General features: G+C 38.6%; 1 protein-coding gene across 2 annotated transcripts; it reads right to left on the bottom strand.

Annotated features, from left to right (window-relative positions):
* Positions 1-322: 322 nt before the first annotated feature.
* nmd3 (NMD3 ribosome export adaptor) lies at positions 323-24,308 on the bottom strand. 2 transcript variants are annotated; one of them, XM_057840012.1, is made up of 16 exons: positions 24,252-24,308; positions 23,829-23,882; positions 21,701-21,835; positions 21,508-21,604; positions 21,339-21,419; positions 16,826-16,954; positions 14,431-14,521; positions 14,128-14,206; positions 11,574-11,670; positions 11,311-11,428; positions 5,287-5,432; positions 2,260-2,372; positions 2,108-2,180; positions 1,896-2,002; positions 1,705-1,775; positions 323-830 (listed from the first exon to the last, which is right to left on the bottom strand). In XM_057840012.1, exons 2-16 carry the CDS (start codon positions 23,870-23,872, stop codon positions 700-702), a joined length of 1,512 nt encoding a protein of 503 aa, XP_057695995.1. In that variant the 5' UTR covers positions 23,873-23,882; positions 24,252-24,308; the 3' UTR covers positions 323-699. The 2 variants fall into 2 exon arrangements, with proteins under 2 accessions (XP_057695995.1, XP_057695994.1); XM_057840011.1 differs by having other exon boundaries at positions 24,243-24,298.
* Between the last annotated feature and the right edge of the window lie 37 nt (positions 24,309-24,345).

The raw sequence follows: 24,345 nt of genomic DNA on the forward strand, positions 1-24,345 counted from the left end.
CTAGCAGGGCTGCCAGTATTGGACATCTACTGCAGTCAGTGGCAATCCAAGAGTAACTCAACTATCAGTACAGGATTGGCTTTCAACCCCTAAACTTGGTGCATAAAGCATCATAATTTAAAAAAAAAAAAAAAAAGATCTGCTACATTTTGATTTTGCATTGACATTTTCAAAAGCCTAAATGTAGAAAACCTTATCGCCACACCTTGCAAAAAAATGTAAAACAAGAAGGTTGAAAATAACACTGTAAAAGGGAAGAGAGGACGGACAGGAATACTTGAGACAAAAAAACACCAAAAGAAGAAATAAAATAAAAAAATAAACCATTACATCCATTTTTTTGGTCTAAATTTTATTTGTCAATTGATTCTTGGCAAAATTCGTGGCAAAATCTAATGGCTCCATAATGGTTCCGATTCCATAAATTTGGATGTCGATAGCCACTAAATGGAGCATTGACCACAAGTTTGTCTTTTGCCCTTGTCAGCCATTTGCACACTCTATCCTTGCCTTAGATTTCAAGCAAGACATCCCAAAGTCCTTCACATATGTATATTTTGGTATGTTTTTGAACAGCCCTACTTATTCACAATATGACATGATTTTTTTTTTCAAATATCATAATATCTCTGATAACATCATCTGGTCTCATTTGAGAGTTAAAAATGAGACGCTTTAGCTCAACTCTTGTGGCTTTGTTTACTCTATCATGTCAGCCCCCTCGCCTCCCGTGGCGTCCGAGAGGTGGAGGTCCTCCAGCATTTCAGCCAGGGTAATAAATGGTGCACCGTCATCATCGGTGTCGCTCTCCACCGGCATCTTGGAGGCATCTGAAATGAGTATTTGTAAATTCAGTAGCATTAGTGCTCCAGCCCACCAATTAATGATGTGAAGAAAAAAAAAAAATCAAAAGTAGAGTTGTCCCGATAATATTGGCCAATAAAAGCATTTAAAAATGACATCAGAAAATATTGACATTGGTTTTTGATTATTGGTTTTGAGCTATTATGCATGTTGCCCTCAATGTGAATGTAGAAGCTTTCTGCCTTTGCACAAGGGCTGGTCACAGCTTAACACAGCAGTTATGCTTATTGACCATTTGATGTCTCCAAACTAATATGCTTGGGATTTGTTATGTGAGCATTATCATTATTAAAGTATCCAGTGGGGCATCACAATACGTTTAGCCATTATATGTTAAGTCGATGACTGCATATAACGGTATCGGAATTTTGGAGTTGGACAATATCGGGATATCGGTTATCAAGTCATTATCGGACAACTCTTACCAAAAGTATTGATACAAATTACAAACCAGATTTCAAAAACCTCGGTACACAGCACGAAATTTAAAATAAACTTTTTTCCCCCTTTTAAAACTTTTGATCTGTCATCCAAATTATATCTTGAAGAAAATATTGCAATTTGACACACCTGCATAATTGTATTCGGTTTTTAGTCCCACTTTTTTTTGTCCCAAATTATTTGGAATCTGGTGTGTAAAAGGAATACCATCATTTAGCACTGAAACATGCTGTTGTAAATCATTTTACTCTCAACAATATTGTGATAAATCATGGTCGCCCGAATACATTCTACAATTGGAAATAGCCATTTATGAGTATATTTTCCATTGACATTACAACCAACACTGACCGATTATAATAATTTTATTAAAACAGCCTGCGATGTGGAGCTGCTCACCTCTGAAGATGTTAACGTTCTTCCTCAGGGCCTCATCTTCCTCCAGGTCCTCCAGGAAGTCCTGGTATTGTCTGAGGAGAAGAAAGGAAAGTCAGGACAGCCATCCAACGGAGAGTAAAAATATGGGGTTGAGACGACCCCATTTTGGAGGGATTCTTATAATTACAAAAGTTTGAATAGGACATTGGTACCTCTCATCATCTGTATCCATTCCTTCCCTGTCTTTGGCCATCTCCTGCAGTTTCCAGTTCCTGCGTCTCACTCTGCGGCTGCGGTCATAGCTCTTCTTGATCAGCACCTTTAATAGTCACGTCAATGTTTTAGTAACTGAAAAAGCACAATTTCATGTAGTGTGTCTGTAAAAAAGGGAAATATAAAATTAAAAGTAAATATATTGTTATACCACATCAGGTACATAATGAGGGTTCATCTTATTCAGGAACTCATCATTGACATTGGAATTGGCAAAGTCAAACCTGCCGGAAACAAAATGGCAACCTATTATCGCCCTTTTCCTCACGCTGATTGGATCAGTCGTCATTCATCAAAACTCACCCCATCACTAGGTCTCCAATGTTTAGCAAGTGGCCCAAAAATGTGCGGCAGTGATACTGCTGACAAGTGTCCATCTCTGATGTCTTCTGTACCCACACTTCAGCCAAGGTGTGCTGTAACACATGTAAGGGTGAGAAGTTATTTTAGCTCTTGGGATGTGCCATCCTAAGGTGATAAATAGGTAGGTGGTAGAAAGAAGTTGTCACCATCGTCACACCATCCTGAACAAGTAACACTAACAGTGGCCTTCATTATAGGGTGAAATGTAAGGAATACATTGCTGGCCAAAGTATTTGGCACATATGCAATTCTGTTGGATAAAGCTCAATTCCCCCAAGAAAATGATTGCAATTACAAATGCTTTGGTAGTCATATCTTTATTAATTTTGCTTGCAATGGGGAAAAAAAATTACATCATTATCATTTTACACAAAACTCCAAAAATGGACCCGACAAAAGTATTGGCACCCTCAGCCTAATACTTAGTAGCGCAACCTTTAGACAAAATAACTGCAAACAACTGCTTTTGGTATCCATCAATGAGTTTCTTACAGTGCTCTGCTGGAATTTTAGACCTTCTTTGGCCAACTGCTCCAAGACTCTGAGATTTGAAGGGTGCCTTCTCCAAACAGCCATTTTCAGATCCCTCCACAGGTGTTCTATGGGATTCATGTCTGCACTCCTTGCTGGCGACTTAAAAGTCTTCAGTGCTTTCTCTCAAACCCTTTTCTAGTGCTTTTTGAATTATGTTTTGGCTCATTGTCTCTCGTCAATTTTTCTTTTCCGTCCACATCTAGGGAGGACAGCCACAGTGCCATGGGCTTTACACTTATTGATGACACCCCGCACAGTAGACACAGGAACATTCAGGTCTTTGGAGATGGACTTGTAGCCTTGAGATTGCCCATGCTTCCTCACAATTTTGCTTCTCAAGTTCTCAGATAGTTTTTTGGTCTTCTTTCTTTTCTCCATGCTCAATGTAGTACACATTAGGACAAAGGACGGAGGTTGTGTCAACTTTAATCCATTTTAATTGGCTCCAAGTGTGATTTAGTATTGCCAACACCTGTGATGTGCCACAGGTAAGTAACAGGTGCTTTTAATTATACAAATTAGAGAATCATCACATGATTGGTCAAAGGGTGCAAATACTTTTGTCCGGCCCATTTTTGGAGTTTTGTGTAAAATGATAATGATATATTTTTTCCATTCTCTTTTGTGCTTTTTCATTGCAAGCAAAATAAATGAAGATATTATTACCAGAGCATTTGCAATCATTTTCTGGGAGAAATTGAGCATTATCTGACAGAAATGCAGGGGTGCCAATTCATTTGGCAAACACTGTATATAAAATATGTCTCACATAAATATTTTGATTTATTCTTGAGAACAAACAGTTATTAAAAAACAAACAAACATACATTATAGTTCAAAATTTTAACAACAGCACTGCGGATGGGGGGGGGGGCAAGTGAACATATGCACTGTGGCATTTATTCTCTCACAACTAGAGGGCGCACTCGCTTTAAAAATAACTGCAACCAAGAAAGAGTAAACCTAATAGAAATCGTGTTTATTACTGGAACCCTTGAGACACTTTCATTGCAAAACACCCAATACTTTTGACTACCTATTTCCTCTACATCCTATCATAGATATTGAATACACAAAAAGCTTCTCAAAAACTAAATACTGCGCTGCTTCCCTTCAGTTTCATTGATAATAGCATTATATATATTATATATATATATATTTCTTTCAAAGTTTTTAATTTGAAAATTATACATCATGTTTATATCTTTATACTGTATATGGCGGAAAACACTCAGGTGACTTAAAGTTCTACTCTGAAACCCCAATTTAGGCAACTTTCAAAATTGTCCGATATGCATGTGTGATACATAATTGAAAAGCTTAAAATCTCAATTTTCTGGGGGGAAGAAACATTTTGAACAAGAGGATATTTAAAAAAAAAAAAAAAAAAAAAAAAAAGTTTTTTAAACAGCAAAACCCTATCTGGAGGTGAGAGCACGTGAGAGCAGAATTACAGACGCCATGACTTTAATGCATATTATCGCGTACTTACCTTGTTCCTATACAAAAACTCTATGTAGCATGTATCACTGAGTGTCAAGACACAGCTGTGAATGGCCACAGCTGGATTTTTGGGGGGATTTTATGGGTGAAACATGGTAATATAACAAGGGTCGCGATGCAGAAATTGCAGACAGAGTGGTCAAGATATTCTTTTTTTTATATATTCACCCTTTTAAACGTTTTTCTCTCTATTTTTCTTTGTTTGGATCGATTATTAATCCTCTAACAAATCGGAGAAAATGCGACAGTAAAAAAAAAATACAATTAAGAGATATGAGATAGATATCCGTGACGTTTTTAAAGATGCCTTTTTTTATTGTGACAATTTGTTTTAAAGTTTAAAATATTTTATATATATATATATATATATTTTTTTTTAAACGAAATATGAGACATCAATTAATTATTCTAAGCTAAAAACGACAGACATTTTGAATAATAAATATAATTACCTTTGTTTTATGGCTGGGTTCAAACAAAAGTGGTTGTGCGACGTCTGTAAACGGGGGTTTTCAGGTTAAAATGGACAAATTAAAAATAGTTCGGGGGCATTTACAACTGCTCATTTCCACAGTTTCCCATGGCAGAGAAAAAACAATCCAAACAAACACCTAGTTGAACGTTCAAAGCCATTACAAATATACAAGCTGTTGCCTTCTTTGCTCCAATTTATTGTGACAGGAGCATCAATAATAATAAGAGTAATAATACTAAGGCAGCATTTAGAGAGCTATGTTGCAGCAAACCTCATTATTCCCTGTGCAATCAATACGAAAACACTTCTATCATGCTGGCTTGAATCCCACATGCTGGTTCAGGAATAATGTAATGGCTCATTATTGATTTAGCTTCCGAGAGAATAGCAATGCCACCTTACAACCCTTCATTATGTACTGTATTGTGCAACCACACTCAAACACAAAGGCTCACCTTATTGGACCTCATACAAGCTCCAGCAGACAGCTTCTGGTCTCTGATGATGTCAATATCCATAACGATAAACTCCTCCAGTTGCCGTGGGTTACATAGGCTGCTGAAGGGATGGCGCCAGTATGTGCTCCCGTCAACCTCGGCAACTGTGAGTTAGATATGATTTATTATATAATAAGTATAATCATGTGGCATGAGTGCAAAACCGACAAAGCAGCAAAGATCCAATTATGTGGCTTATTCCTTTTCTGTAGGACAACATATAGGAGAAATAAATCAGTCTCTTCATATGCTGTTTGCCTCCCTGAAACTATTATCCTTTTTACACAGCACTACAATGAGAAATCGAAGCAATTAGTATAGGGATGAAGGTCAACATAAGCAAATCTACAGAGGCGAAACATTTGAATATGTAGTCAATTATCAGGAAAAACACATGACCCCTCAAGGCCATTTCTTTGAGGAGTAATTAATTATGTGCCTGCGCCTTTCAAAATGTCCACATTCCGCTGAGGAACACGCTGGATTACACAAGAAAGAGAAGCCGCCTAATTGCCGCCATACTTCCACTGATTAAGCAGCGCACCCCGCGAGCAGACTTGCCGCTAACGAGCGATGATGGCTTGCATAACAAATGTTTGTCTTCTAGGTTCCGCCGATGCGTGTTGCACTGTCATGACTGCAGGCAAGTGAAAGATGCCGACGTGGAGGCCTTGTGGCCACCAGGCTGATCGACTCATTTTAGCGAGCATCTGGTTCACCGATAGACTGTGTGGACGAAAGTAGTGAAAAACACCTGTTGGTTACAGTAAAAACTATATAATTAAAAATTTTAATCTTTTGACAGCCCTTATATATACAGTGGGGCAAATAAGTATTTAGTCAACCACCAATTGTGCAAGTTCTCCTACTTGAAAAGATTAGAAAGGCCTGTAAATGTCAACATGGGTAAACCTTAACCATGAGAGACAGAATGTGGAAAAAAAAACAGAAAATCACATTGTTTGATTTTTAAAAAAATTATTTTCAAATTAGAGTGGAAAATAAGCATTTGGTCATCTACAAACAAGCAAGATTTCTGGCTGTCAAAGAGGTTAACTTCTTCTAATGAGGTCTAACGAGGCTCCACTTGTTACCTGTATTAATGGCACCTGTTTCAACTCATTATCGGTATCAAAGACACCTGTTCACAACCTCAGTCAGTCACACTCCAAACTCCACTGTGGCCAAGACCAAAGAGCTGTCGAAGGACATCAGAGACAAAATTGTAGACCTGCACCAGGCTGGGAAGACTGAATCTGCAATAGGTAAAACGCTTGGTGTAAAGAAATCAACAGTGGGGGCAATTATTAGAAAATGGAAGACATACAAGACCACTGATAATCTCCCTCGATCTGGGGCTCCATGCAAGATTTCACTCTGTGGCGTCAAAATGATAACAAGAACGGTGAGCAAAAATCCCAGAACCACACGGGGGACCTAGTCAATGACCTACAGAGAGCTGGGACCACAGTAACAAAGGCTACTATCAGTAACACAATGCGCCGCCAGGGACTCAGATCCTGCACTGCCAGACGTGTCCCCCTGCTGAAGAAAGTACGTGTCCAGCCCCGTCTGCGGTTCGCTAGAGAGCATTTGGATGATCAAGAAGAGGACTGGGAGAATGTGTTATGGTCAGATGAAACCAAAGTAGAAATTTTTGGTAGAAACTCAGGTTCTCGTGTTTGGAGGAGAAAGAATACTGAATTGCATCCGAAGAACACCATACTCACTGTGAAGCATGGGGGTGGAAACGTCATGCTTTGTGGCTGTTTTTCTGCAAAGGGACCAGGACGACTGATCTGTCTAAAGGAAAGAATGAATGTATCGAGAGATTTTGAGTGAAAATTGCCTTCCATCAGCAAGGGCATTGAAGATGAGATGTGGCTGGGTCTTTCAGCATGACAATGATCCCAAACACACAGCCAGGGCAACAAAGGAGTGGCTTCGTAAGAAGCATTTCAAGGTCCTGGAGTGGCCTAGCCAGTCTCCAGATCTCAACCCCATAGAAAATCTGTGGAGGGAGTTGAAAGTCCGTTTTGCCCAACGACAGCCCCAAAACATTACTGCTCTAGAGGAGATCTGCATGGAGGAATGGGCCAAAATACCAGGAACAGTGTGTGAAAAGCTTGTGAAGAGTTACAGAAAACGTTTGGCCTCCGTTATTACCAACAAAGGGTACATAACAAAGTAGTGAGATGAACTTTTGGTATTGACCAAATACTTATTTTCCACCATGATTTGCAAATAAATTCTTTAAAATCAAACAATGTGATTTTCTGGGGTTTTTTTTTTTCCATATTCGGTCTCTCATGGTTGAGGTTTACCCATGTTGACAATTACAGGCCTCTCTAATCTTTTCAAGTGGGAGAACTTGCAGAGCCGACCCACCTGATGCGATAAAATTATGACAAGCTTTACTTAGAGCCAATTACCTTTAATTAATTATATAAACAATTAACGCTTGATTAACATCAACTGGCACAACAAAATTGGCATTACTTTGAAGTGAAATGTAAAGAAATAAACATAAAAGCACTAATTAAAAATAAAGGGCATTCATATGCAGCTCCCACATTAACTCCAAGCCTTTGTAAAAGTGGGATGTCCTCCTCATAAGAGCTCACTGAACGTGCATGTTTAGCTTTGTGAAATGCAAGCACGTTTGTCAGTGCATGGCGCTGTTCTTCAATAACTTTATTCCGCCACTTGTCCATAGGGCGAGTGGGGTCCTGTCTGACATCGATAGTTTGCTTAATTGCCACATGCTCTTGCTTTTATCGTGCTTTTCAAAGTTTGGATGGCTAAAATTCTTTGACCCTACATAAAATGCGCTGCTCTTATTAGCAACATTGGGATTCTCACGGCAAATGTTGCACCACAATTCCGTGCGAGCATCATTTGCTTCTAGCCATGGTACCTCCTGCAGCCACTTTTCAGCAAAAGTCCTTTTTTCGGTAGCTCCGGTGACGTCTCTGTCATCTGTCTGTCCGTCTTTTGATGGGGGTGGGGGAACACGGAAATAATTACTCAGTGGGGCCTGCCTCTTTGACATTTTGAGAAGTGATTTTCTCGTGTCCGCCGCAAATACAGTGGTCAGCCATCGGTACGCAAAAGCGTATGGAAGCCGTTGAGGGCCAGCGCGTTTGTCTACGTTCAGTATGCATGCGGACCACTTATGTGCACCCCTGTGTATATATATATATATATATATATATATATATATATATACATACAGTATATATATATATATGAAGGGCTGTCAAAAGATTAACATTTTTAATCGAGTTAATCACAGCTTAAAAATCAATTGTAATTAATCGCAATTCAAATAATCTCTAAAATAGGCCATATTTTTCTGTAAATTATTGTTGGAATGGAAAGAAAGGCACAAGACGGATATATACGTACATTTTATTATTACAATAAACCCACAAGATGGCATAAAGATTATTAACATTCTTTCTGTTAAAGGGATCCACGGATAGAAGACTTGCAGTTCTTAAAAGATAAAAGTTAGTACAAGTTATAGTAATTTTATATTAAAACCCATCTTAATGTTTTTGTTTTCAATACAATTTGTAAAATTTTCAATCAAAAAATAAACTAGTAGCTCGCTATTGTTGACGTCGCCGAGCGGTGACGTCACATTAGCTCGCTGCCGTTCTTCCACAGTGTCTTTATCTACGTAAGGTAGTGATTGAAATACACCACAAGGTGTCAATGGCGAGTTTTAAATTAGAGATCTAGCCAACGAGGGAGTTTTGTCCCTCAAATGATGCCGTAGTTTCCGGGTTAAATGTACCTTACGTTCATTGAGTTTTGGCTTCACAGCGTACAAGATCTCTGATAGTTTGTATATTTGTGTATTCGTTGAGCTAAACGAAATGTTTGAATAGAGTTTGACCAGTCTGAGTAAGTTTTATGTGTTTATATGTTTTAACTATTTTGATTGGGAATGCCACTTCACTTTGCATTGTTGTTTAACTGTGTGAGAATAGGGCCTCATTACAGATTGACGAGCTTTTCTTTTTGTGAACATTTTTTTTTTTTTGAGAGATAGGAATATTATTTTTGTTGTGCTTTCATAAAATGATACTTATGTTTGTTGTGAAGGAGTTGCCGAAGCTTATGCCAATATACGGCGCGGTCCAATGAACGCTTGTGTCCACTCACTTTTCTCTGCTCTCAAGGTGCAAAAAACGGCGTCATTGTAATCCTTTTGAGGCAATGCATTAGCGGGTCATTCCACACATGCGTTGAAAGCGTCAAATATTTTAACGTGATCAATTTTTTAAATTATTTACTGCCCGTTAACGCGATAAATTCGATAGCACTAGTTTAAACGTCACACTGGACAGGTAGAGACAAGTTAAAGCAAGATATTGCTTGAGGTTTTCAGTAGCTGCACTTGAGTCTCAGTAAAAGCCAAAAAATATTGGTGTCAATATACAGAGAGGAGCAGAAGTATTTGCACCCCTTGTGATTTTGCAAGTTCACCCACAAATAAAATATTTGGAGGTCTGAAATTTCAATCATAGACGCATTTCCACTTATAGAGACAAGATAAAAAAAAAATCCGGACCTCACATTGTATGATATTTCAATAATTTATTTGTAATTTACTGGGGTTTGTAAGTATTTGTACCCCTGAGAAAATCAGTGCTTATATTTAATGCGGAAGCCTTTGTTTGCAATTACAGAGGTCAGACACTTTCTGTACTTCTTCACCAGGTTTTTGACATATGGAAACAGGGATTTTGGCCCATTCCTCCACACTAATCTTCTCTAGATCCGTTAGGTTCCGGGGCTGTCGTTGAGAAGCGCGAAGTTTCAGCTCCATCCAAAGATTTTCTATTGGACTGAGGTCTGGAGACTGGAAACTAGGCCACTCAAGAACCTTGATCTGCTTTTTACGCAGCCACTCCTTGGTCAGCTTGTCGGTGTGTGTCGGATCATTGTCATGTTGGAAGATCCAGCCACGACTCACCTTCAAGTCTCTGACTGAGGGAAAGAGGTTGTGGCTCAAAATCTGATATTTCCCCATTCATCCTCTGCTTTATACAGTACAGTTGTCCTGTCCTGTTTGCCGAAAAGCAGCCCCAAAGCATGAGGTTTTTCATCCTTCTTGTTCCTCCACACACGATGAGTAAAGTTTGCACCAAAAAGTTCTTCTTTGGTCTCTTCTGACTACAAGACTTCCCTCTGCATCAATCAGATGGTCCCTGGTCAACTTCAGACGGGCCTTCATATGAACTGGCTTCAACAGGGGAACCTTCTGAGCAATGCATGATTTTAAACAACTGCACCATAGTGTTCTGCTGAGAGCCTTTGAAACTGTGCATCCAGCTCTCTTCAGATCATTGACCAGCTCCTGCCATGTAATTCTAGGCTGAGCCCTCACTTTTCTCATCATGAGTGTACCCCACGAGGAGAGATTTTACATGGAGCCCCAGTCCGAGGTAGATTATCATTCATGTTTAGCCTTTTCCATTTTCTAACAATTGCTGCAACTGTTGGTTTAATCTCACCAAGCTGCTTTCCAATTGTCCTATAGCCTCTTCCAGCTTGGTGGAGCTCAACATTTTTCCTCTGGTGTCTTTTAAAAGCTCTCTGGTCTTGCCCATGGTAGCAGTTGGATTATGACTGACTGTGGGGTGCACAGGTGACAATAAAGAGCTTAAACGGGTGTTGGATGGGTGATTACTCATGGAGTGAAGGTGGACTTTTTTTTAAGGTAGACTGACAACTCTTATTGCTGATTCTCAGGGTAAAATACTTATGTACCCTAGTAAATTACAAATAAATTATGAAAAATCATACAATTTTGCTAAAATTTTGTTTTTTTTATTATGTCTCCATAAATAGAAAATAATCTGAAATTTCAGACCTAAACCTATTTTCTTAGTGGGGTGACCTTGCAAAATCACGAGGGGTTCAAATACTTCTGCTTCTCACTGTATCTTACAAGCAGTTGGGACTTACTCTGGAGGGTATTTGGATCGATGAGGTGGATTGTGCTGGTGACACGGACGCACACGCAAACTTGACCCATGTTTCCTAGGCTCTGCGCCAGCCGTGGTGACAGGCACACAACGTTATCCTACCAACCGGAGAAAAGCAAGGGTCACAGTGAGAGCTGTCAAATAATATTACGGAAGGGCTGTATGTTAAAATGCTGTAAAGGTAAACATGGCAAGTTAGATGTTACTAATGGCTTTCACATTCTCCCTTCTTAACGTACATACCTTGCAAACAGGTACAATTTCCATAGAGTATGTTGTCTTGTAGTTGTACGTGTTTGAGTGGATGTCATGAGAGATGAGCCGCTGGGACAACTTTGACCTTTGAATTTGGGGGAAAAATAAATTTAAATTTGGAGTCAATATTTATACTAAATTTGGATTAAATAAGGTTGCATATACAATATAAAAACAAATTATATTGCACTGTATTTTTGCGAACAATTACCCTAATTTTATACTAGCTGAGCAAAAAAAAAAAAAAACCTTCTAGTACTGTACCGTTATAGTACCAGATAAAATTCCAGGCCCAGACAGGAGAGGATAGTTTTTGGGACATTGACACAGTTCTCATCTTTTTGACTCTTTATAAAACAGTAGATTTGAATGAAATAATTAATGAATAGTTTGATATTAAATGGGTTATTTTTTTCCTTCAGTTTTGTATTAAGCAAAGAAATGAATGCTCAATTGGATTTTAGTCAGAAGATTGACTTGACCTTCGCAAAACATGACATTTCTTTGCCCAATAAAACTATTTGGATGCACTGTGCATGTGGTTACCGTATTTTTCGGACTATAACTCGTTTTTTTCATAGTTAGGCTGGGGGTGCCACTTATACTCAGGTGCGACTTATGTGTGAAATTATTAACACATTATGATATCATTTCACATGTTATTTTGGTGTTTTGGAGTGACACTGATGGTACGGTAAACTTGTTAGCATGTTTTTTATGCTATAGTTATCTGAATAACTTAATAGCTATGGCCACGTTTACTTTCTTATATTGAAATGCATGCTTTTAGTTTGTGGTGCTTTCACGCCCACGTGGGGGCGCATTTGCACTTGTTTACAAGAAGAATAGCGCTCACACGCCAGAAGAAGACGGACAGCAAAGCAACGTCTCTGAGCGAGAGGGAGAGAGAGACACACAGGTGCGAACCTTCGTTCATTTTTTATGCTTGTAAAATAGCTCTACAGCTAGCTCTTCTCTGTTGTTGTTGTGTGTTTTCCACCCGCGATCAGACACTTAGCCAGTTGTGTGGTTGTTTGAACGATGTGCTAATGCTAGCGAACGCATGCTAACCGTTTGTATCATTGCTGTAATAGCACCTAATTATCATTTATGTACGTTGCTGCGAAACTGTTTGGTATCGAGGGCGAAATTGATTCAGCAAATTATACGGATGTCCAGCATCGTCATTTGGGAGTTTAGCTCGCTGTATGCTGTTATGAAAGTAAAGCTGACCGAGCTGTAGCGTCCTGATGAGGACAGTATATTCGCATTTCGTTGTTCATACACTGAAGACTTATTCAGCATGTTGTTCCCTATTGCATTTTTATATTCAATTGCCTTTCAAGATGACATATCTGTTCTATGTGTTGGATTTTATCAAGTAAATTTCTCCCAAAAATGCGACTTATATTCCAGTGCAACTTATATATGTTTTTTTTTCTCTTCATTGGGCATTTTATGGCTGGTGCGACTTATACTCAGGTGCAGAGGTTGCGCTAGACTTTTTCGTTGTCTGTCATTTTGACTGACAGTGTCATAAAAATCCGGTCATAATCTATTTTTACCCGTCACTTACATTTTTAAAATGATAATAATGACATATTCAATAGTATTTAGTTTTCATTCATTTTTAATTAATATTCTGTCCGAACAAGCTTAACAATAGGCAAACAGACAGCGGAGTGCACCAATCAGTGACGGGCAGACGTGACGTTAGCAAAGCGACGAGGGCAGGAGGAGGGACTTGCGCGCGGAAGTAAACATACGAGGAGAACGGAGTTTATTCAACATGGCTAGCGCGAGACAGACTGTTGTCAATGATTCGTGTCGATGTGTTTTAGCTCATTTAAAACTGAATTTACCGCGGATTGAAACATATTCTCGGCTCTCCCGTTTGCCATCGGTGTTCTAGAGACGACTTTCGGCGCGCAAGAGTGACGCTGCTCGTGAAGAACACGTCACGCAAATAAACAAATCTGATTTGTCGACTGATTTTGTACCTACTCCAGAGGCTGTGCCCCAGACTTGTCTCTCAGTGTTTTAAAAATACAGGGAGAACAGTCTGGCCGTGCTAGGCAAACACTCAGTTGCCTTGACATTTTTCCGAGTAAGGCCAACGACGTAATGCATCAAGAGAGACAATAGCTAATTAATATGCTCACTCGCCGCCACCCTGTCGTCTGGGGTGTGAATTGCAACCTGTCAAAATGACGGATGGACTTCAGTTTTTTCCGCCACCGTTTTAAAAAACCGGTCAACGACGGAAAATATTCGGTTAACGCTACCCCTGCTCAGGTGCGACTTGTAGTCCGAAAAATACGGTATGTATTTGTTTCGAAATTTACACTATGTTTTGACAAGATATGAGAATCAGTTTTTACATGACATTCCTTATATTTCTGTGTATTTCTTGCCTTATGTTACTCAGGAGGCATATTGCTCAAAAATCTTCTAATACCGGTCTACAGTCAGAGTGTTGTCTAGGCCTTCCTAAGTAAGTGAATGTTTCCCCATCGCAAGGGCCCTTGTTTACGTCGCTCACCTGCAAGGCACAGTGCACTGGAGGAAGTCAACCATCTTTTGAGCGTGCTGCTTGGAGCCGTAGTAGAAATCGATGCCCTCTGAGACAAACAAACAAGTACATCAAACTCTGCACTAGCCAATGCGCTGGTGCGGAGTTCATGTGCTACACAACAAAGAAACACTCAAGAAGACATGAGAAAGTAAAGCTGCCAAACAGAACAAATAATTTGAGTTGCTTATGATACACTGAGCTTGAAATGTGCTTTAGCTAATGAAAATGCATACCTTTGAAGAAAAAAAAAGGTAACTGAACCAAACTCACCATGAATTTCTTTGATGTTGACGGTATTCTGGTGGAGCTTGTGTTTGAGGATTAGCTGCTCCAGATAGTAGAATGTCTTTTTGTGAGCAGTCTGTTAAAACAAAATAAAACACAGACTAAATAGAATAGCGCCAATTAAAACATTTGTAGATGCTGAAGAAGCACTTTATTAGAATATTCTATTGAAAATGTAAAACAACAGTTCACTTTTTTAGTGTCCATTTTACCGCTGTTCATTAAAGTCGGTCAAGTATTAAGGACATTAATCTTAATTATCAATCTGGAGTTACTGCACATACTGTTGAGCTACGGTATATCCTTGCAATAAATCCTCCTATAATAGGGAGAATTAACTTTTATAAGATATATCCCAAAGAAGGCAATAGGAACGGCTGTTAACTGGACTATTTTTTAACTCTTCAGTGCCATTGACGACTATAAGCGTCCAATTATGGGACTTTTCATCCTTCTGCTGGGACTTTAGTTCATCACTAGTACACGTCGGATCTATTTGAACTGGGAGGATGCCAGCAAAATAAATAGATTGGACATCTATCACTGTCAACAGCAGCCAATGAGTTTAAGTGGTAGGTTCAATTAGTGTTACTTTCATTTGATTAATCTTAGTTTCTGTAATTAAAGTCGTACCTTAACATGTGTGACAAGTAATTCATATAGACCGAATATTTTCATTTTTCAGCATCGACAAATGTCAGCAAGTGACACAGTAAATACAGTGCCTTGCAAAAGTATTCGGCCCCCTTGAACCTTGCAACCTTTCGCCACATTTCAGGCTTCAAACATAAAGATATAAAATTTTAATTTTTTGTCAAGAATCAACAACAAGTGGGACACAATCGTGAATTGGAACAAAATTTATTGGATAATTTAAATTTTTTTAACAAATAAAAAATGAATGAATGAATGAAAACTGAAAAGTGGGGCGTGCAATATTATTCGCCCCCCTTGCGTTAATACTTTGTAGCGCCACCTTTTGCTCCAATTACAGCTGCAAGTCGCTTGGGGTATGTTTCTATCAGTTTTGCACATCGAGAGACTGACATTCTTGCCCATTCTTCCTTACAAAACAGCTCGAGCTCAGTGAGGTTGGATGGAGAGTGTTTGTGAACAGCAGTCTTCAGCTCTTTCCACAGATTCTCGATTGGATTCAGGTCTGGACTTTGACTTGGCCATTCTAACACCTGGATACGTTTATTTTTTAACCATTCCATTGTAGATTTGGCTTTATGTTTTGGATCATTGATAAATCTCCGTCCCAGTCTCAGGTCTTGTGCAGATACCAACAGGTTTTCTTCCAGAATGTTCCTGTATTTGGCTACATCCATCTTCCCGTCAATTTTAACCATCTTCCCTGTCCCTGCTGAAGAAAAGCAGGCCCAAACCATGATGCTGCCACCACCATGTTTGACAGTGGGGATGGTGTGTTCAGGGTGATGAGCTGTGTTGCTTTTACGCCAAACATATCGTTTTGCATTGTGGCCAAAAAGTTCAATTTTGGTTTCATCTGACCAGAGCACCTTCTTCCACATGTTTGGTGTGTCTCCCAGGTGGCTTGTGGCAAACTTTAAACGAGACTTTTTATGGATATCTTTGAGAAATGGCTTTCTTGTTGCCACTCTTCCATAAAGGCCAGATTTGTGCAGTGTACGACTGATTGTTGTCCTATGGACAGACTCTCCCACCTCAGCTGTAGATCTCTGCAGTTCATCCAGAGTGATCATGGGCCTCTTGGCTGCATCTCTGATCAGTTTTCTCCTTGTTTGAGAAGAAAGTTTGGAAGGACGGCCGGGTCTTGGTAGATTTGCAGTGGTCTGATGCTCCTTCCATTTCAATATGATGGCTTGCACAGTCCTCCTTGAGATGTTTAAAGCTTGGGAAATCTTTTTGTATCCAAATCCGGCTTTAAACTTCTCCACAACAGTATCTCGGACCTGCCTGGTGTGTTCCTTGGTTTTCATAATGCTCTCTGCACTTTAAACAGAACCCTGAGACTATCACAGAGCAGGTGCATTTATACGGAGACTTGATTACACACAGGTGGATTCTATTTATCATCATCGGTCATTTAGGACAACACTGGATCATTCAGAGATCCTCACTGAACTTCTGGAGTGAGTTTGCTGCACTGAAAGTAAAGGGGCCGAATAATATTGCACGCCCCACTTTTCAGTTTTTTATTTGTTAAAAAAGTTTAAATTATCCAGTAAATGTTGTTCCACTTCACGATTGTGTCCCACTTGTTGTTGATTCTTGACAAAAAAATTAAATTTCATATCTTTATGTTTGAAGCCTGAAATGTGGCGAAAGGTTGCAAGAGGGGGCCGAATACTTTTGCAAGGCACTGTATAATCTTAGGGCCTCACAGTCTTTTTACCTTCTGCCTGACTTGTACCACAGCCTTCCAGAAGTCCTTGGCCTCCACGCGGTGGCAGTCATCGCACATTTGAGGCTGGATGACAAATTCCACCACAAACACCTGCTGTAAGATGGCACCGTTCATCACCTGCGAATGCCAAAGAGGGAGCAACAGGTTACACCATATGCTCCAACAACATGGCGCACAGTAGTCATCACTATGAGTGCTAAACATTTGCTTTTCTGTTGTGATCTGACCTCTGCATCAATTAGTGAGGAAAATTGATATTTACAAAAAAAAAACACAAAAAACCACTGAGGACTATTAATTTTGTTATGAAATTTCATTTGAGCATAACTTGACAAGGTCCTCAGCCTTTATTTTATTGCAAATATAACCTGATTCTCATGATTCCAATTTTCTTTTATTGTTTTCGTTCTCCTTCCATCTTATCCTACAGCTTGGCTTAAAACTTCAACTAAAAGGAACCCGCTGGCAGCACAAATCAATAGCCCTCAGAAACACAGAGCTTGGTTTTCCCATTGAAGGTCAATGGTATCATAGGACATGCATGAAAGTTGCATGAATTAGAGTCAGATTGCAGAAGCATTTAATGTGTTGAAAGTGTTTCCATGTGAAATTGTCTTTTAGACTTGATCCGAATTTTGTAATATAATTAAAAGGCATGAAAATGGGTCAGGGGTTAAAAAGGTGAGAAGGGTGTGGAGGAAATATGTTCCAGTACACTGTACAACCCAACAAAATATTGAGCTCTGTTGACCCACACTGTGTTTCAGCAGGGCCGTGCAGAGACCATTGGAGGGGCGGGTGCTCGTCGATCAAAAGGGGCACATGAACAAGTACTTACTGTAATACACCTTAAAAAAACATAACTTCAATTTTAACCAGCTTTAGGTAATAATTGGCTGCAACTGTGACATACTTTAATTAGGAGGGGGCAACAGTGAACAGAAATCAACACTGTCATCAACACTCCTTGGCTGTCACTGAGTCTGTCTGCCTCTTTTCTTCCTTCAACCTCTGCATCAAAACTTCCTTCCTCAACTTGTTCATCTGAGAACAAACCACATCAGATGGTCACTGGGCCACCAACAGCTCAGTTTTCTCAAAACTATTACTTCATTATTATCCATACTTAACAACTCTAGCACCTAATAATTAATAAAGCAACGGCATAAAATCCTATAGAAAAATAACATTGTAATTGTGTTTATAACTGTATTTTACACCCGACTATCCTTGCAAACTTATTCTTACCAAGTGTGCTATTCACCCAGCTGATGAGGTATCCACTGCCTTTAGCAGATTCATTCAACTCTTTTTTTTATCCCTCAATCTCCTTTCCTTACAAGACATATCTATATAATGAAATATAAATCTTATTAAAAAAATAAAAATAAAAAATCTGACTCCCCGGTGGCTTTTATTTTTTATAGCTTTCTTAATTTCTTTCTCTCTCAATAACTATGGAGGTGGATTTGTGTCTTTATTATTCAATCCAAAAAAAAAGTTGCTTCAATCAAAATAAATATTTTAATCCCCAAAAAGTCACTTCAACAAAAAAAAATGTTTTTGATTGAAAAAAATTAATTTGAGACAAAAAAAAGCATTTGAAAACTATTTTTCTTGATTGAATCATCTTTTCACATTGAAGTAATGTTGTTTTGCGTTTGCGCCACATTTTGGCTAGGACATTTGTGTCTTTATTATTATTCACACAAAAAATAAGTTGCTTCAAACAAAAAAAAACAACAACAAAAACTCACTTAGAAAAAAAATCTATCATAGAAAAAGTTTGCACATGTGTCCATCATCGTTTAACAAAGTGAGCAGCTTCAGAGTGTTTGAGTAGACTCCCTATGAAGCATTTAATAAAGCCAAGCATTTTCTTACTACTTTATTGTTGTTTAAAAATAATTCAGTGGGGCAGTAACATGTTTAAAACATGTCATTCTTACATTCTGAAGTGCTTAAAAAACATCTATAAATGATACTTTGGGGGGAAAAAGTGAAAAAACATGTCTTATATATGTATCTTCTCCCAATGTAAAATCTGAATAAATGCATTGAACACGCGCAAAAAAATTATGGGGGGGGGGGGGGCGCTACTTCGCGGTTTTCACTTATTGCGGCAGGTTCTTGTCCCCATTAACCGCGAAAAACGAGGGATCATTGTATTTCTGAAAAGCTTTAAGAAGCAAGAATCATTCCCGCCACTCGTCGAGCCGGTGTTGTGCCGACACCGGCCGTCCTCTCAATCAATCAAAAATAACGCGTCTCAGGCGGACGACGGGAGCGATGCGAGGCGCCCTCCATCCGAGAGCAGGCCGCTTAATTTAGCTCAACAGTGCATTTTTTCGTTTATATTACCGCTAAATACACAAGCTTGACGCCAATTTAACGGGAGCTATTTTTCACGGGAGATTTGCCTAGCTCTAGCAGTGTCCAACGCAAGCTGCAACGAATAGCAGTAACTTTATTATATCGCAAAATATGAAAACGATTGAAACCCTTACTCACCAAACTCAATCTGGTGGCAAATACAGGCAAGTGTGTGTGGATAAGGCCTGCTTTTTGTTTTAGCAGCTTTGCAATGCAACCAAAGGCTCTCCTAGCACTTCCTGTACACGTAAATAGTGCGCGCGATTGGAATAATGGAACGCAGTTTGGGCTGATGATTGGTTCTCGTCAGCGAAGCATCTGGAAGGATTTGCTGACTGTCCAAGTGTCACCGTTTTAAAGGACCGATTTCTGAGTTGCTCAGTTTCCGTACTAAGTTAATCACATGATGATAATAATAAGAATAATAATAATTAAATTAAATCTCCCGACCAAAAAAAAAAAAAAAAAAGAATTTCTCCTCGGATCTACGCAATTCACGTAGGTCGCCCTTTTTCACTTCAAAACGGCGAATTTCGCCGAAAGGTGAGAGATTTTCATGCCTGAATTAAGGTAAATGGAATGTTCTTTCAAAGAAGATCTTTTTTTTTGTTTTTTTTTTTTTTTTAATTTTAGTACAAATGTTTGCAGTCTTTGTTGAATTATACAAGGCGTTTTCGGTTTGCACTGTTATTGTGCCTATTGCACCTCTGCTGAGGAATAAGGAAAATATATTTTTTTAAAAAACTATATAAACATCTTAGACATATTTCAACATGTCTCAAACATGACATGAGGCATGGGACAGTATCACATTCTCATGGTACCATAATCTTACGCAAAAATATTGCGGTATTGCAAAATTGTCGCTCTAAAATGTATTATTTTTATACATTTGGGTGAAGAAACGGTAAAATAAAAATTTCCTCATAAAAAAAGCTTCAGTTTAAAACCAAAATTAAAATAATTGGCTAGATAGCAAAAATATACTACATGGGAAAAAAAACAAGGAAACAAGGATGAGTGTTTTACGGCACACTACAGGCTGAAGATTGCGCACACATGCCCTAGAATTGCTAACTCGTAACCTACAGGTAACATAGGCACCTTTGCAGAGGTGGGTAGAGTTGCCAAAAACTATACTCAAGTAACAGTACCATTACTACAAAATAATAATACTCAAGTAAAAGTAGTCTTCCAAAACAATGTACTCAAGTAAAAAAGTATTTGGTGAAAAGAATACTCCAGAATTGAGTAACATTGTAACTGCTTACAATTTTTTTCCCCTCCGCACAAAGTTATTTACATGAACTGTTGTTACAATGATACCACACATTAACCTATTACATAATCACATGGCGAGAGAGAAAAATTACAGAAATGAAGCATTATTTGTCCAAAGAGCATGAGTGCCCTCTAGTGGAGAAAATAGTTCCTAGTTTGAATGGTGAATATAGTAGTTCCTTCATGGTTACCATTATAAAATTAAAAGGATCATATCTGTTTTCCATGGTCAATCGGTGCTAAATAAATACCGGGAGAGAGGTTAAAAGCCGCGCTTTCGGGACATGTTGAGGGCAGCCCTCTATGTCAAATGTTTTTTTTTACGGTGCTTTAAAGACACCCTGTGATTGAACAAGCTGGTGTGATCATAGAACGGCAAGCTTTCGTCTGATTGGTATAATGGAGTTATGTGATTATTGTTGCGACATCTCATTGGTGAAATTGGTAGGACTACTCTTGGCATTGTTAGCAATAAATAAATAAATCCAAGATGACTCTTGTGTAGCTCAAAGTGCTAGTAGTAGTAAGAGTAGTATTTTTTCTTCACAAATCTACTACAGTACAATAAAAGTAAAAAGTATGGCTTCGTAAAAATACTCTTACAAGTACATTTTTCTCCAAAAAGTTACTCAAGTAAATGTACCGGAGAACATGTAACGCATTACTACCAACCTCAATCTATAGGTCTGCAATTAATCAGCTCTGAGACACACACACACACACACACACACACAAATAAAAATCTTCAAACCAGTAACTGATGTATGCCTACATGAGATTAGTTTAAAAAAAAAAAAAAAAAGCTTTCCAAATTGATTTAGCGGATAGTTGAGCTCATAATCATTACCTCCTTCTGTATGGTGAGCTTTATCTTAATCCTTTTGGAGTGAGGCTCTGTCCACAGGAAGCCAGCGTCAATAAGGCGCACCTACATGATTAGTACGAAGAATGCATGAAATAATGTAGCTGTACTTACACAGCTTCTGGCAACCTCATCAATAAGAAAAAAAACATACTTTAGTCATAGAGCATTTGAGTTTTTTCAGACAAAGCGCAAGCAGCTCCCTGGACTCCAGAGCACACTGCACCCATGTGGCTGGAGGCTGCAAGTACCTGAAAAAAGAAGACTGATTTTACACGAGGGTGTTGTTTTAGAGCATAATTTACAGTATCGATTTCTGATTAAAAACAAAAAATCATTGGACAAACCGTTCACATTGCTTGCAGAAATGCACAGTGACTTGTTTGGGAATTCCCTCTGAGATGTCTACCTGAGTGCGCAGACAAGCCACGCACATGTTGGCCGGGTTGGGAGGAATTGGGATGCCACAAGTGCAGCACAGGCTAGGGAAAATCGTTACATAATATGAACATTATTGCAAATTGCATCTACCAATATCTATTATAACTTTCAAAATCATAGCGAAGTGTATGTTATGCATACAAATACATTTATGACTGTTGGAAGGTGTACAGTAAAACCAGATTAAAGACTAAACCAGTAGTTCTTAATAGAATGCCCCGATTGCATATTTTTGTACCGGAGTCCGAGTCACAAGTTTTTGAGAATCTGTCGATAAAGTCCCGATCTGATACCGAAAAAAAAAAAAAATACTGTATATATATATTTTTAATTTGAACAAAGTTCCAAAAGTTACAGTATTGTACTGTTTATAGTACTTCATCTGCTTTTTCTGGGAGTGTTGCAGAGTATAAAACGTATATATTTTTGTTTCTTTTGGCAAAGCCAGTGTATTTCTGGATTATTTTGTTACTTTTTAGCCCTTTTTAAAAAAAATATATATTTAAATTTAAAAAAAAGAAAAAGAAAAAACATGATCCTAGTTTTCACCCGATTCCAAACCTCTGAAAAATGCCGCGATCAGCCCCATTTCCGTTCACGTGATCGGGAAATCCCTAGTTTTTTACCATGCTTAGTATACTAAATCACACCAGTTTCACATGTGCATTCGGCCGACCGTTTAGAATTAGGTAAGCTTTTTTTTTTTAAAGTTATAGTTAAGCTAGTAAGCTAATAAGTGAATTCCCGTTCAAATTTATTCTAATTTTGACAGCAAGTTTTTAAACAGGTCAAAAATTGAAGTTTAATGTTTTTATCTTTACATAGAGATGCTTAAGCGTGCATTTGGCATGTAGATAGTTGGCTTGTAGCCGTTTCATCATTACACGGGACGATGACTGGCCCAATTTTCGTATCTCTGATTTTTTTCATTCAAATCTTGAGAAATAAATCCTATATTGTTCAACATTAAACCGTTACAGTTGCGTTTGTCATCTTTACTTCTCAAATGATATAAAATTTAATGTAGCACCTTATATTTTAATAGTGCACAAATGAGCGACAAAATATGTACTTTTTTAAACCCTCTGAATTGTCTCGGGGTATGATTGTATGCGTGAATGGTTATTCGTCTCCTTGTGCCCTGCAATTGGCTGGCAACTGATTCAGGGTGTACCCATAGTTAGCTAGGATAGGCTCCAGCACTCCCGCGATCCTTGTGAGGATAAGCGACTTGGAAAGTGAATGAATAAATAATTTTGCTTTTCACATTGGAAAATGAAATGAAACTCCATTTCACATTGTTGCTTTTTTTGTTTGTTTTCATGTCTGCATATTTTCTCATCCATACATTACACTTTTTTTTCATGGCGTATAATGTGACGAAATTTTCCTGGTTTTTGTTTGTACTGATTGAGCACAGATTCACCCAAGTCTGAGTCCAAGTCACCTGATTTTGAGGATCTGCCGATATTGAGTCCCGATCCGAATTTTTTTTTTTTTTTTAGCTTTGATGCTCACTCTGCCGAGATCAGCCGCTCACTAACACAATGAATGTGTTGCCATAAACGACTTCAGACTGTGTACCAAGCATTTTTGCCTTAGTCATAGCGCTACCGAGGAGTCTCTGGCCAGATCAAAGCAACACACCTGTCAATCATCGTTAACTTTAAGTAGCAAACTCCAGCTGCACTGGTGACCTAGAAAAGCAGCAGTAGGGTCTGAGGCTGTACGGGCATGAAGCATAAAAACAAATATATGTTTTAAATTAAAAACCCTATTCTTTTCACCCGATTCCAATCCTCTCAAAAATTAATGTGATCGGATCGGGACATCTCTACTGAATACAATGTGGTCATAGTAAGGTCTTCCCACACAGACCTATTCAAGTCATCTGGTGAAAATTCTTCTCGTTTTAATATCGCAATTTATCGCAAACCCGGTTTTTTTCTAATATCGTTCAGCCCTAGATTATAGCCCTTCAATATTTTGCAGCTTAGTTTCCGCGCCAACAAAAACAGAAGTTACATCACTTACATATTTCCCTGAGTGCTTGTGGAGGCAGACTGAATGTACTCCATCCTTGAAAATCTGATGTGGAAACAAGCCAAAATTATTGTTAGGACTTTCGGCTCGTCCCATCAGTGGTCGCCAGAGGCAGACATTTACATCCTTAATTGGACAGTTTTTAGGACGAATTCTTGAACAACAAATAAAACTGCATATTGGTTAATGAGTAGACAGTTTTTGCCAAGACCAAAGGAAGGCACTTGTTCTACGAAGTGTCAAATACTTAGCATTAGCATTCAAAGATCTACTGCTAGTTCTCGTAGATAAACAGGCGAGACAATTGTGGGAAAACGACAATAAAACTTTCACAAGACAGTCGGAGAGTCTAAACTGACTAAAGATATTTACTGATGACAGAAAAAGGTGAAATTCTAAACACACATTCAGTACCACGTTTTTCCTTCCCATCGAGCTCCGCGGAGAAAGGCATAGTGACGTCACTCAAAGTTTAAAGACCTCGGAGCTGCCTTGTTGTTTGCCTGAG

Source organism: Corythoichthys intestinalis, chromosome 6, assembly GCF_030265065.1.
Source record: "Corythoichthys intestinalis isolate RoL2023-P3 chromosome 6, ASM3026506v1, whole genome shotgun sequence".
NCBI lineage: Eukaryota > Metazoa > Chordata > Actinopteri > Syngnathiformes > Syngnathidae > Corythoichthys > Corythoichthys intestinalis.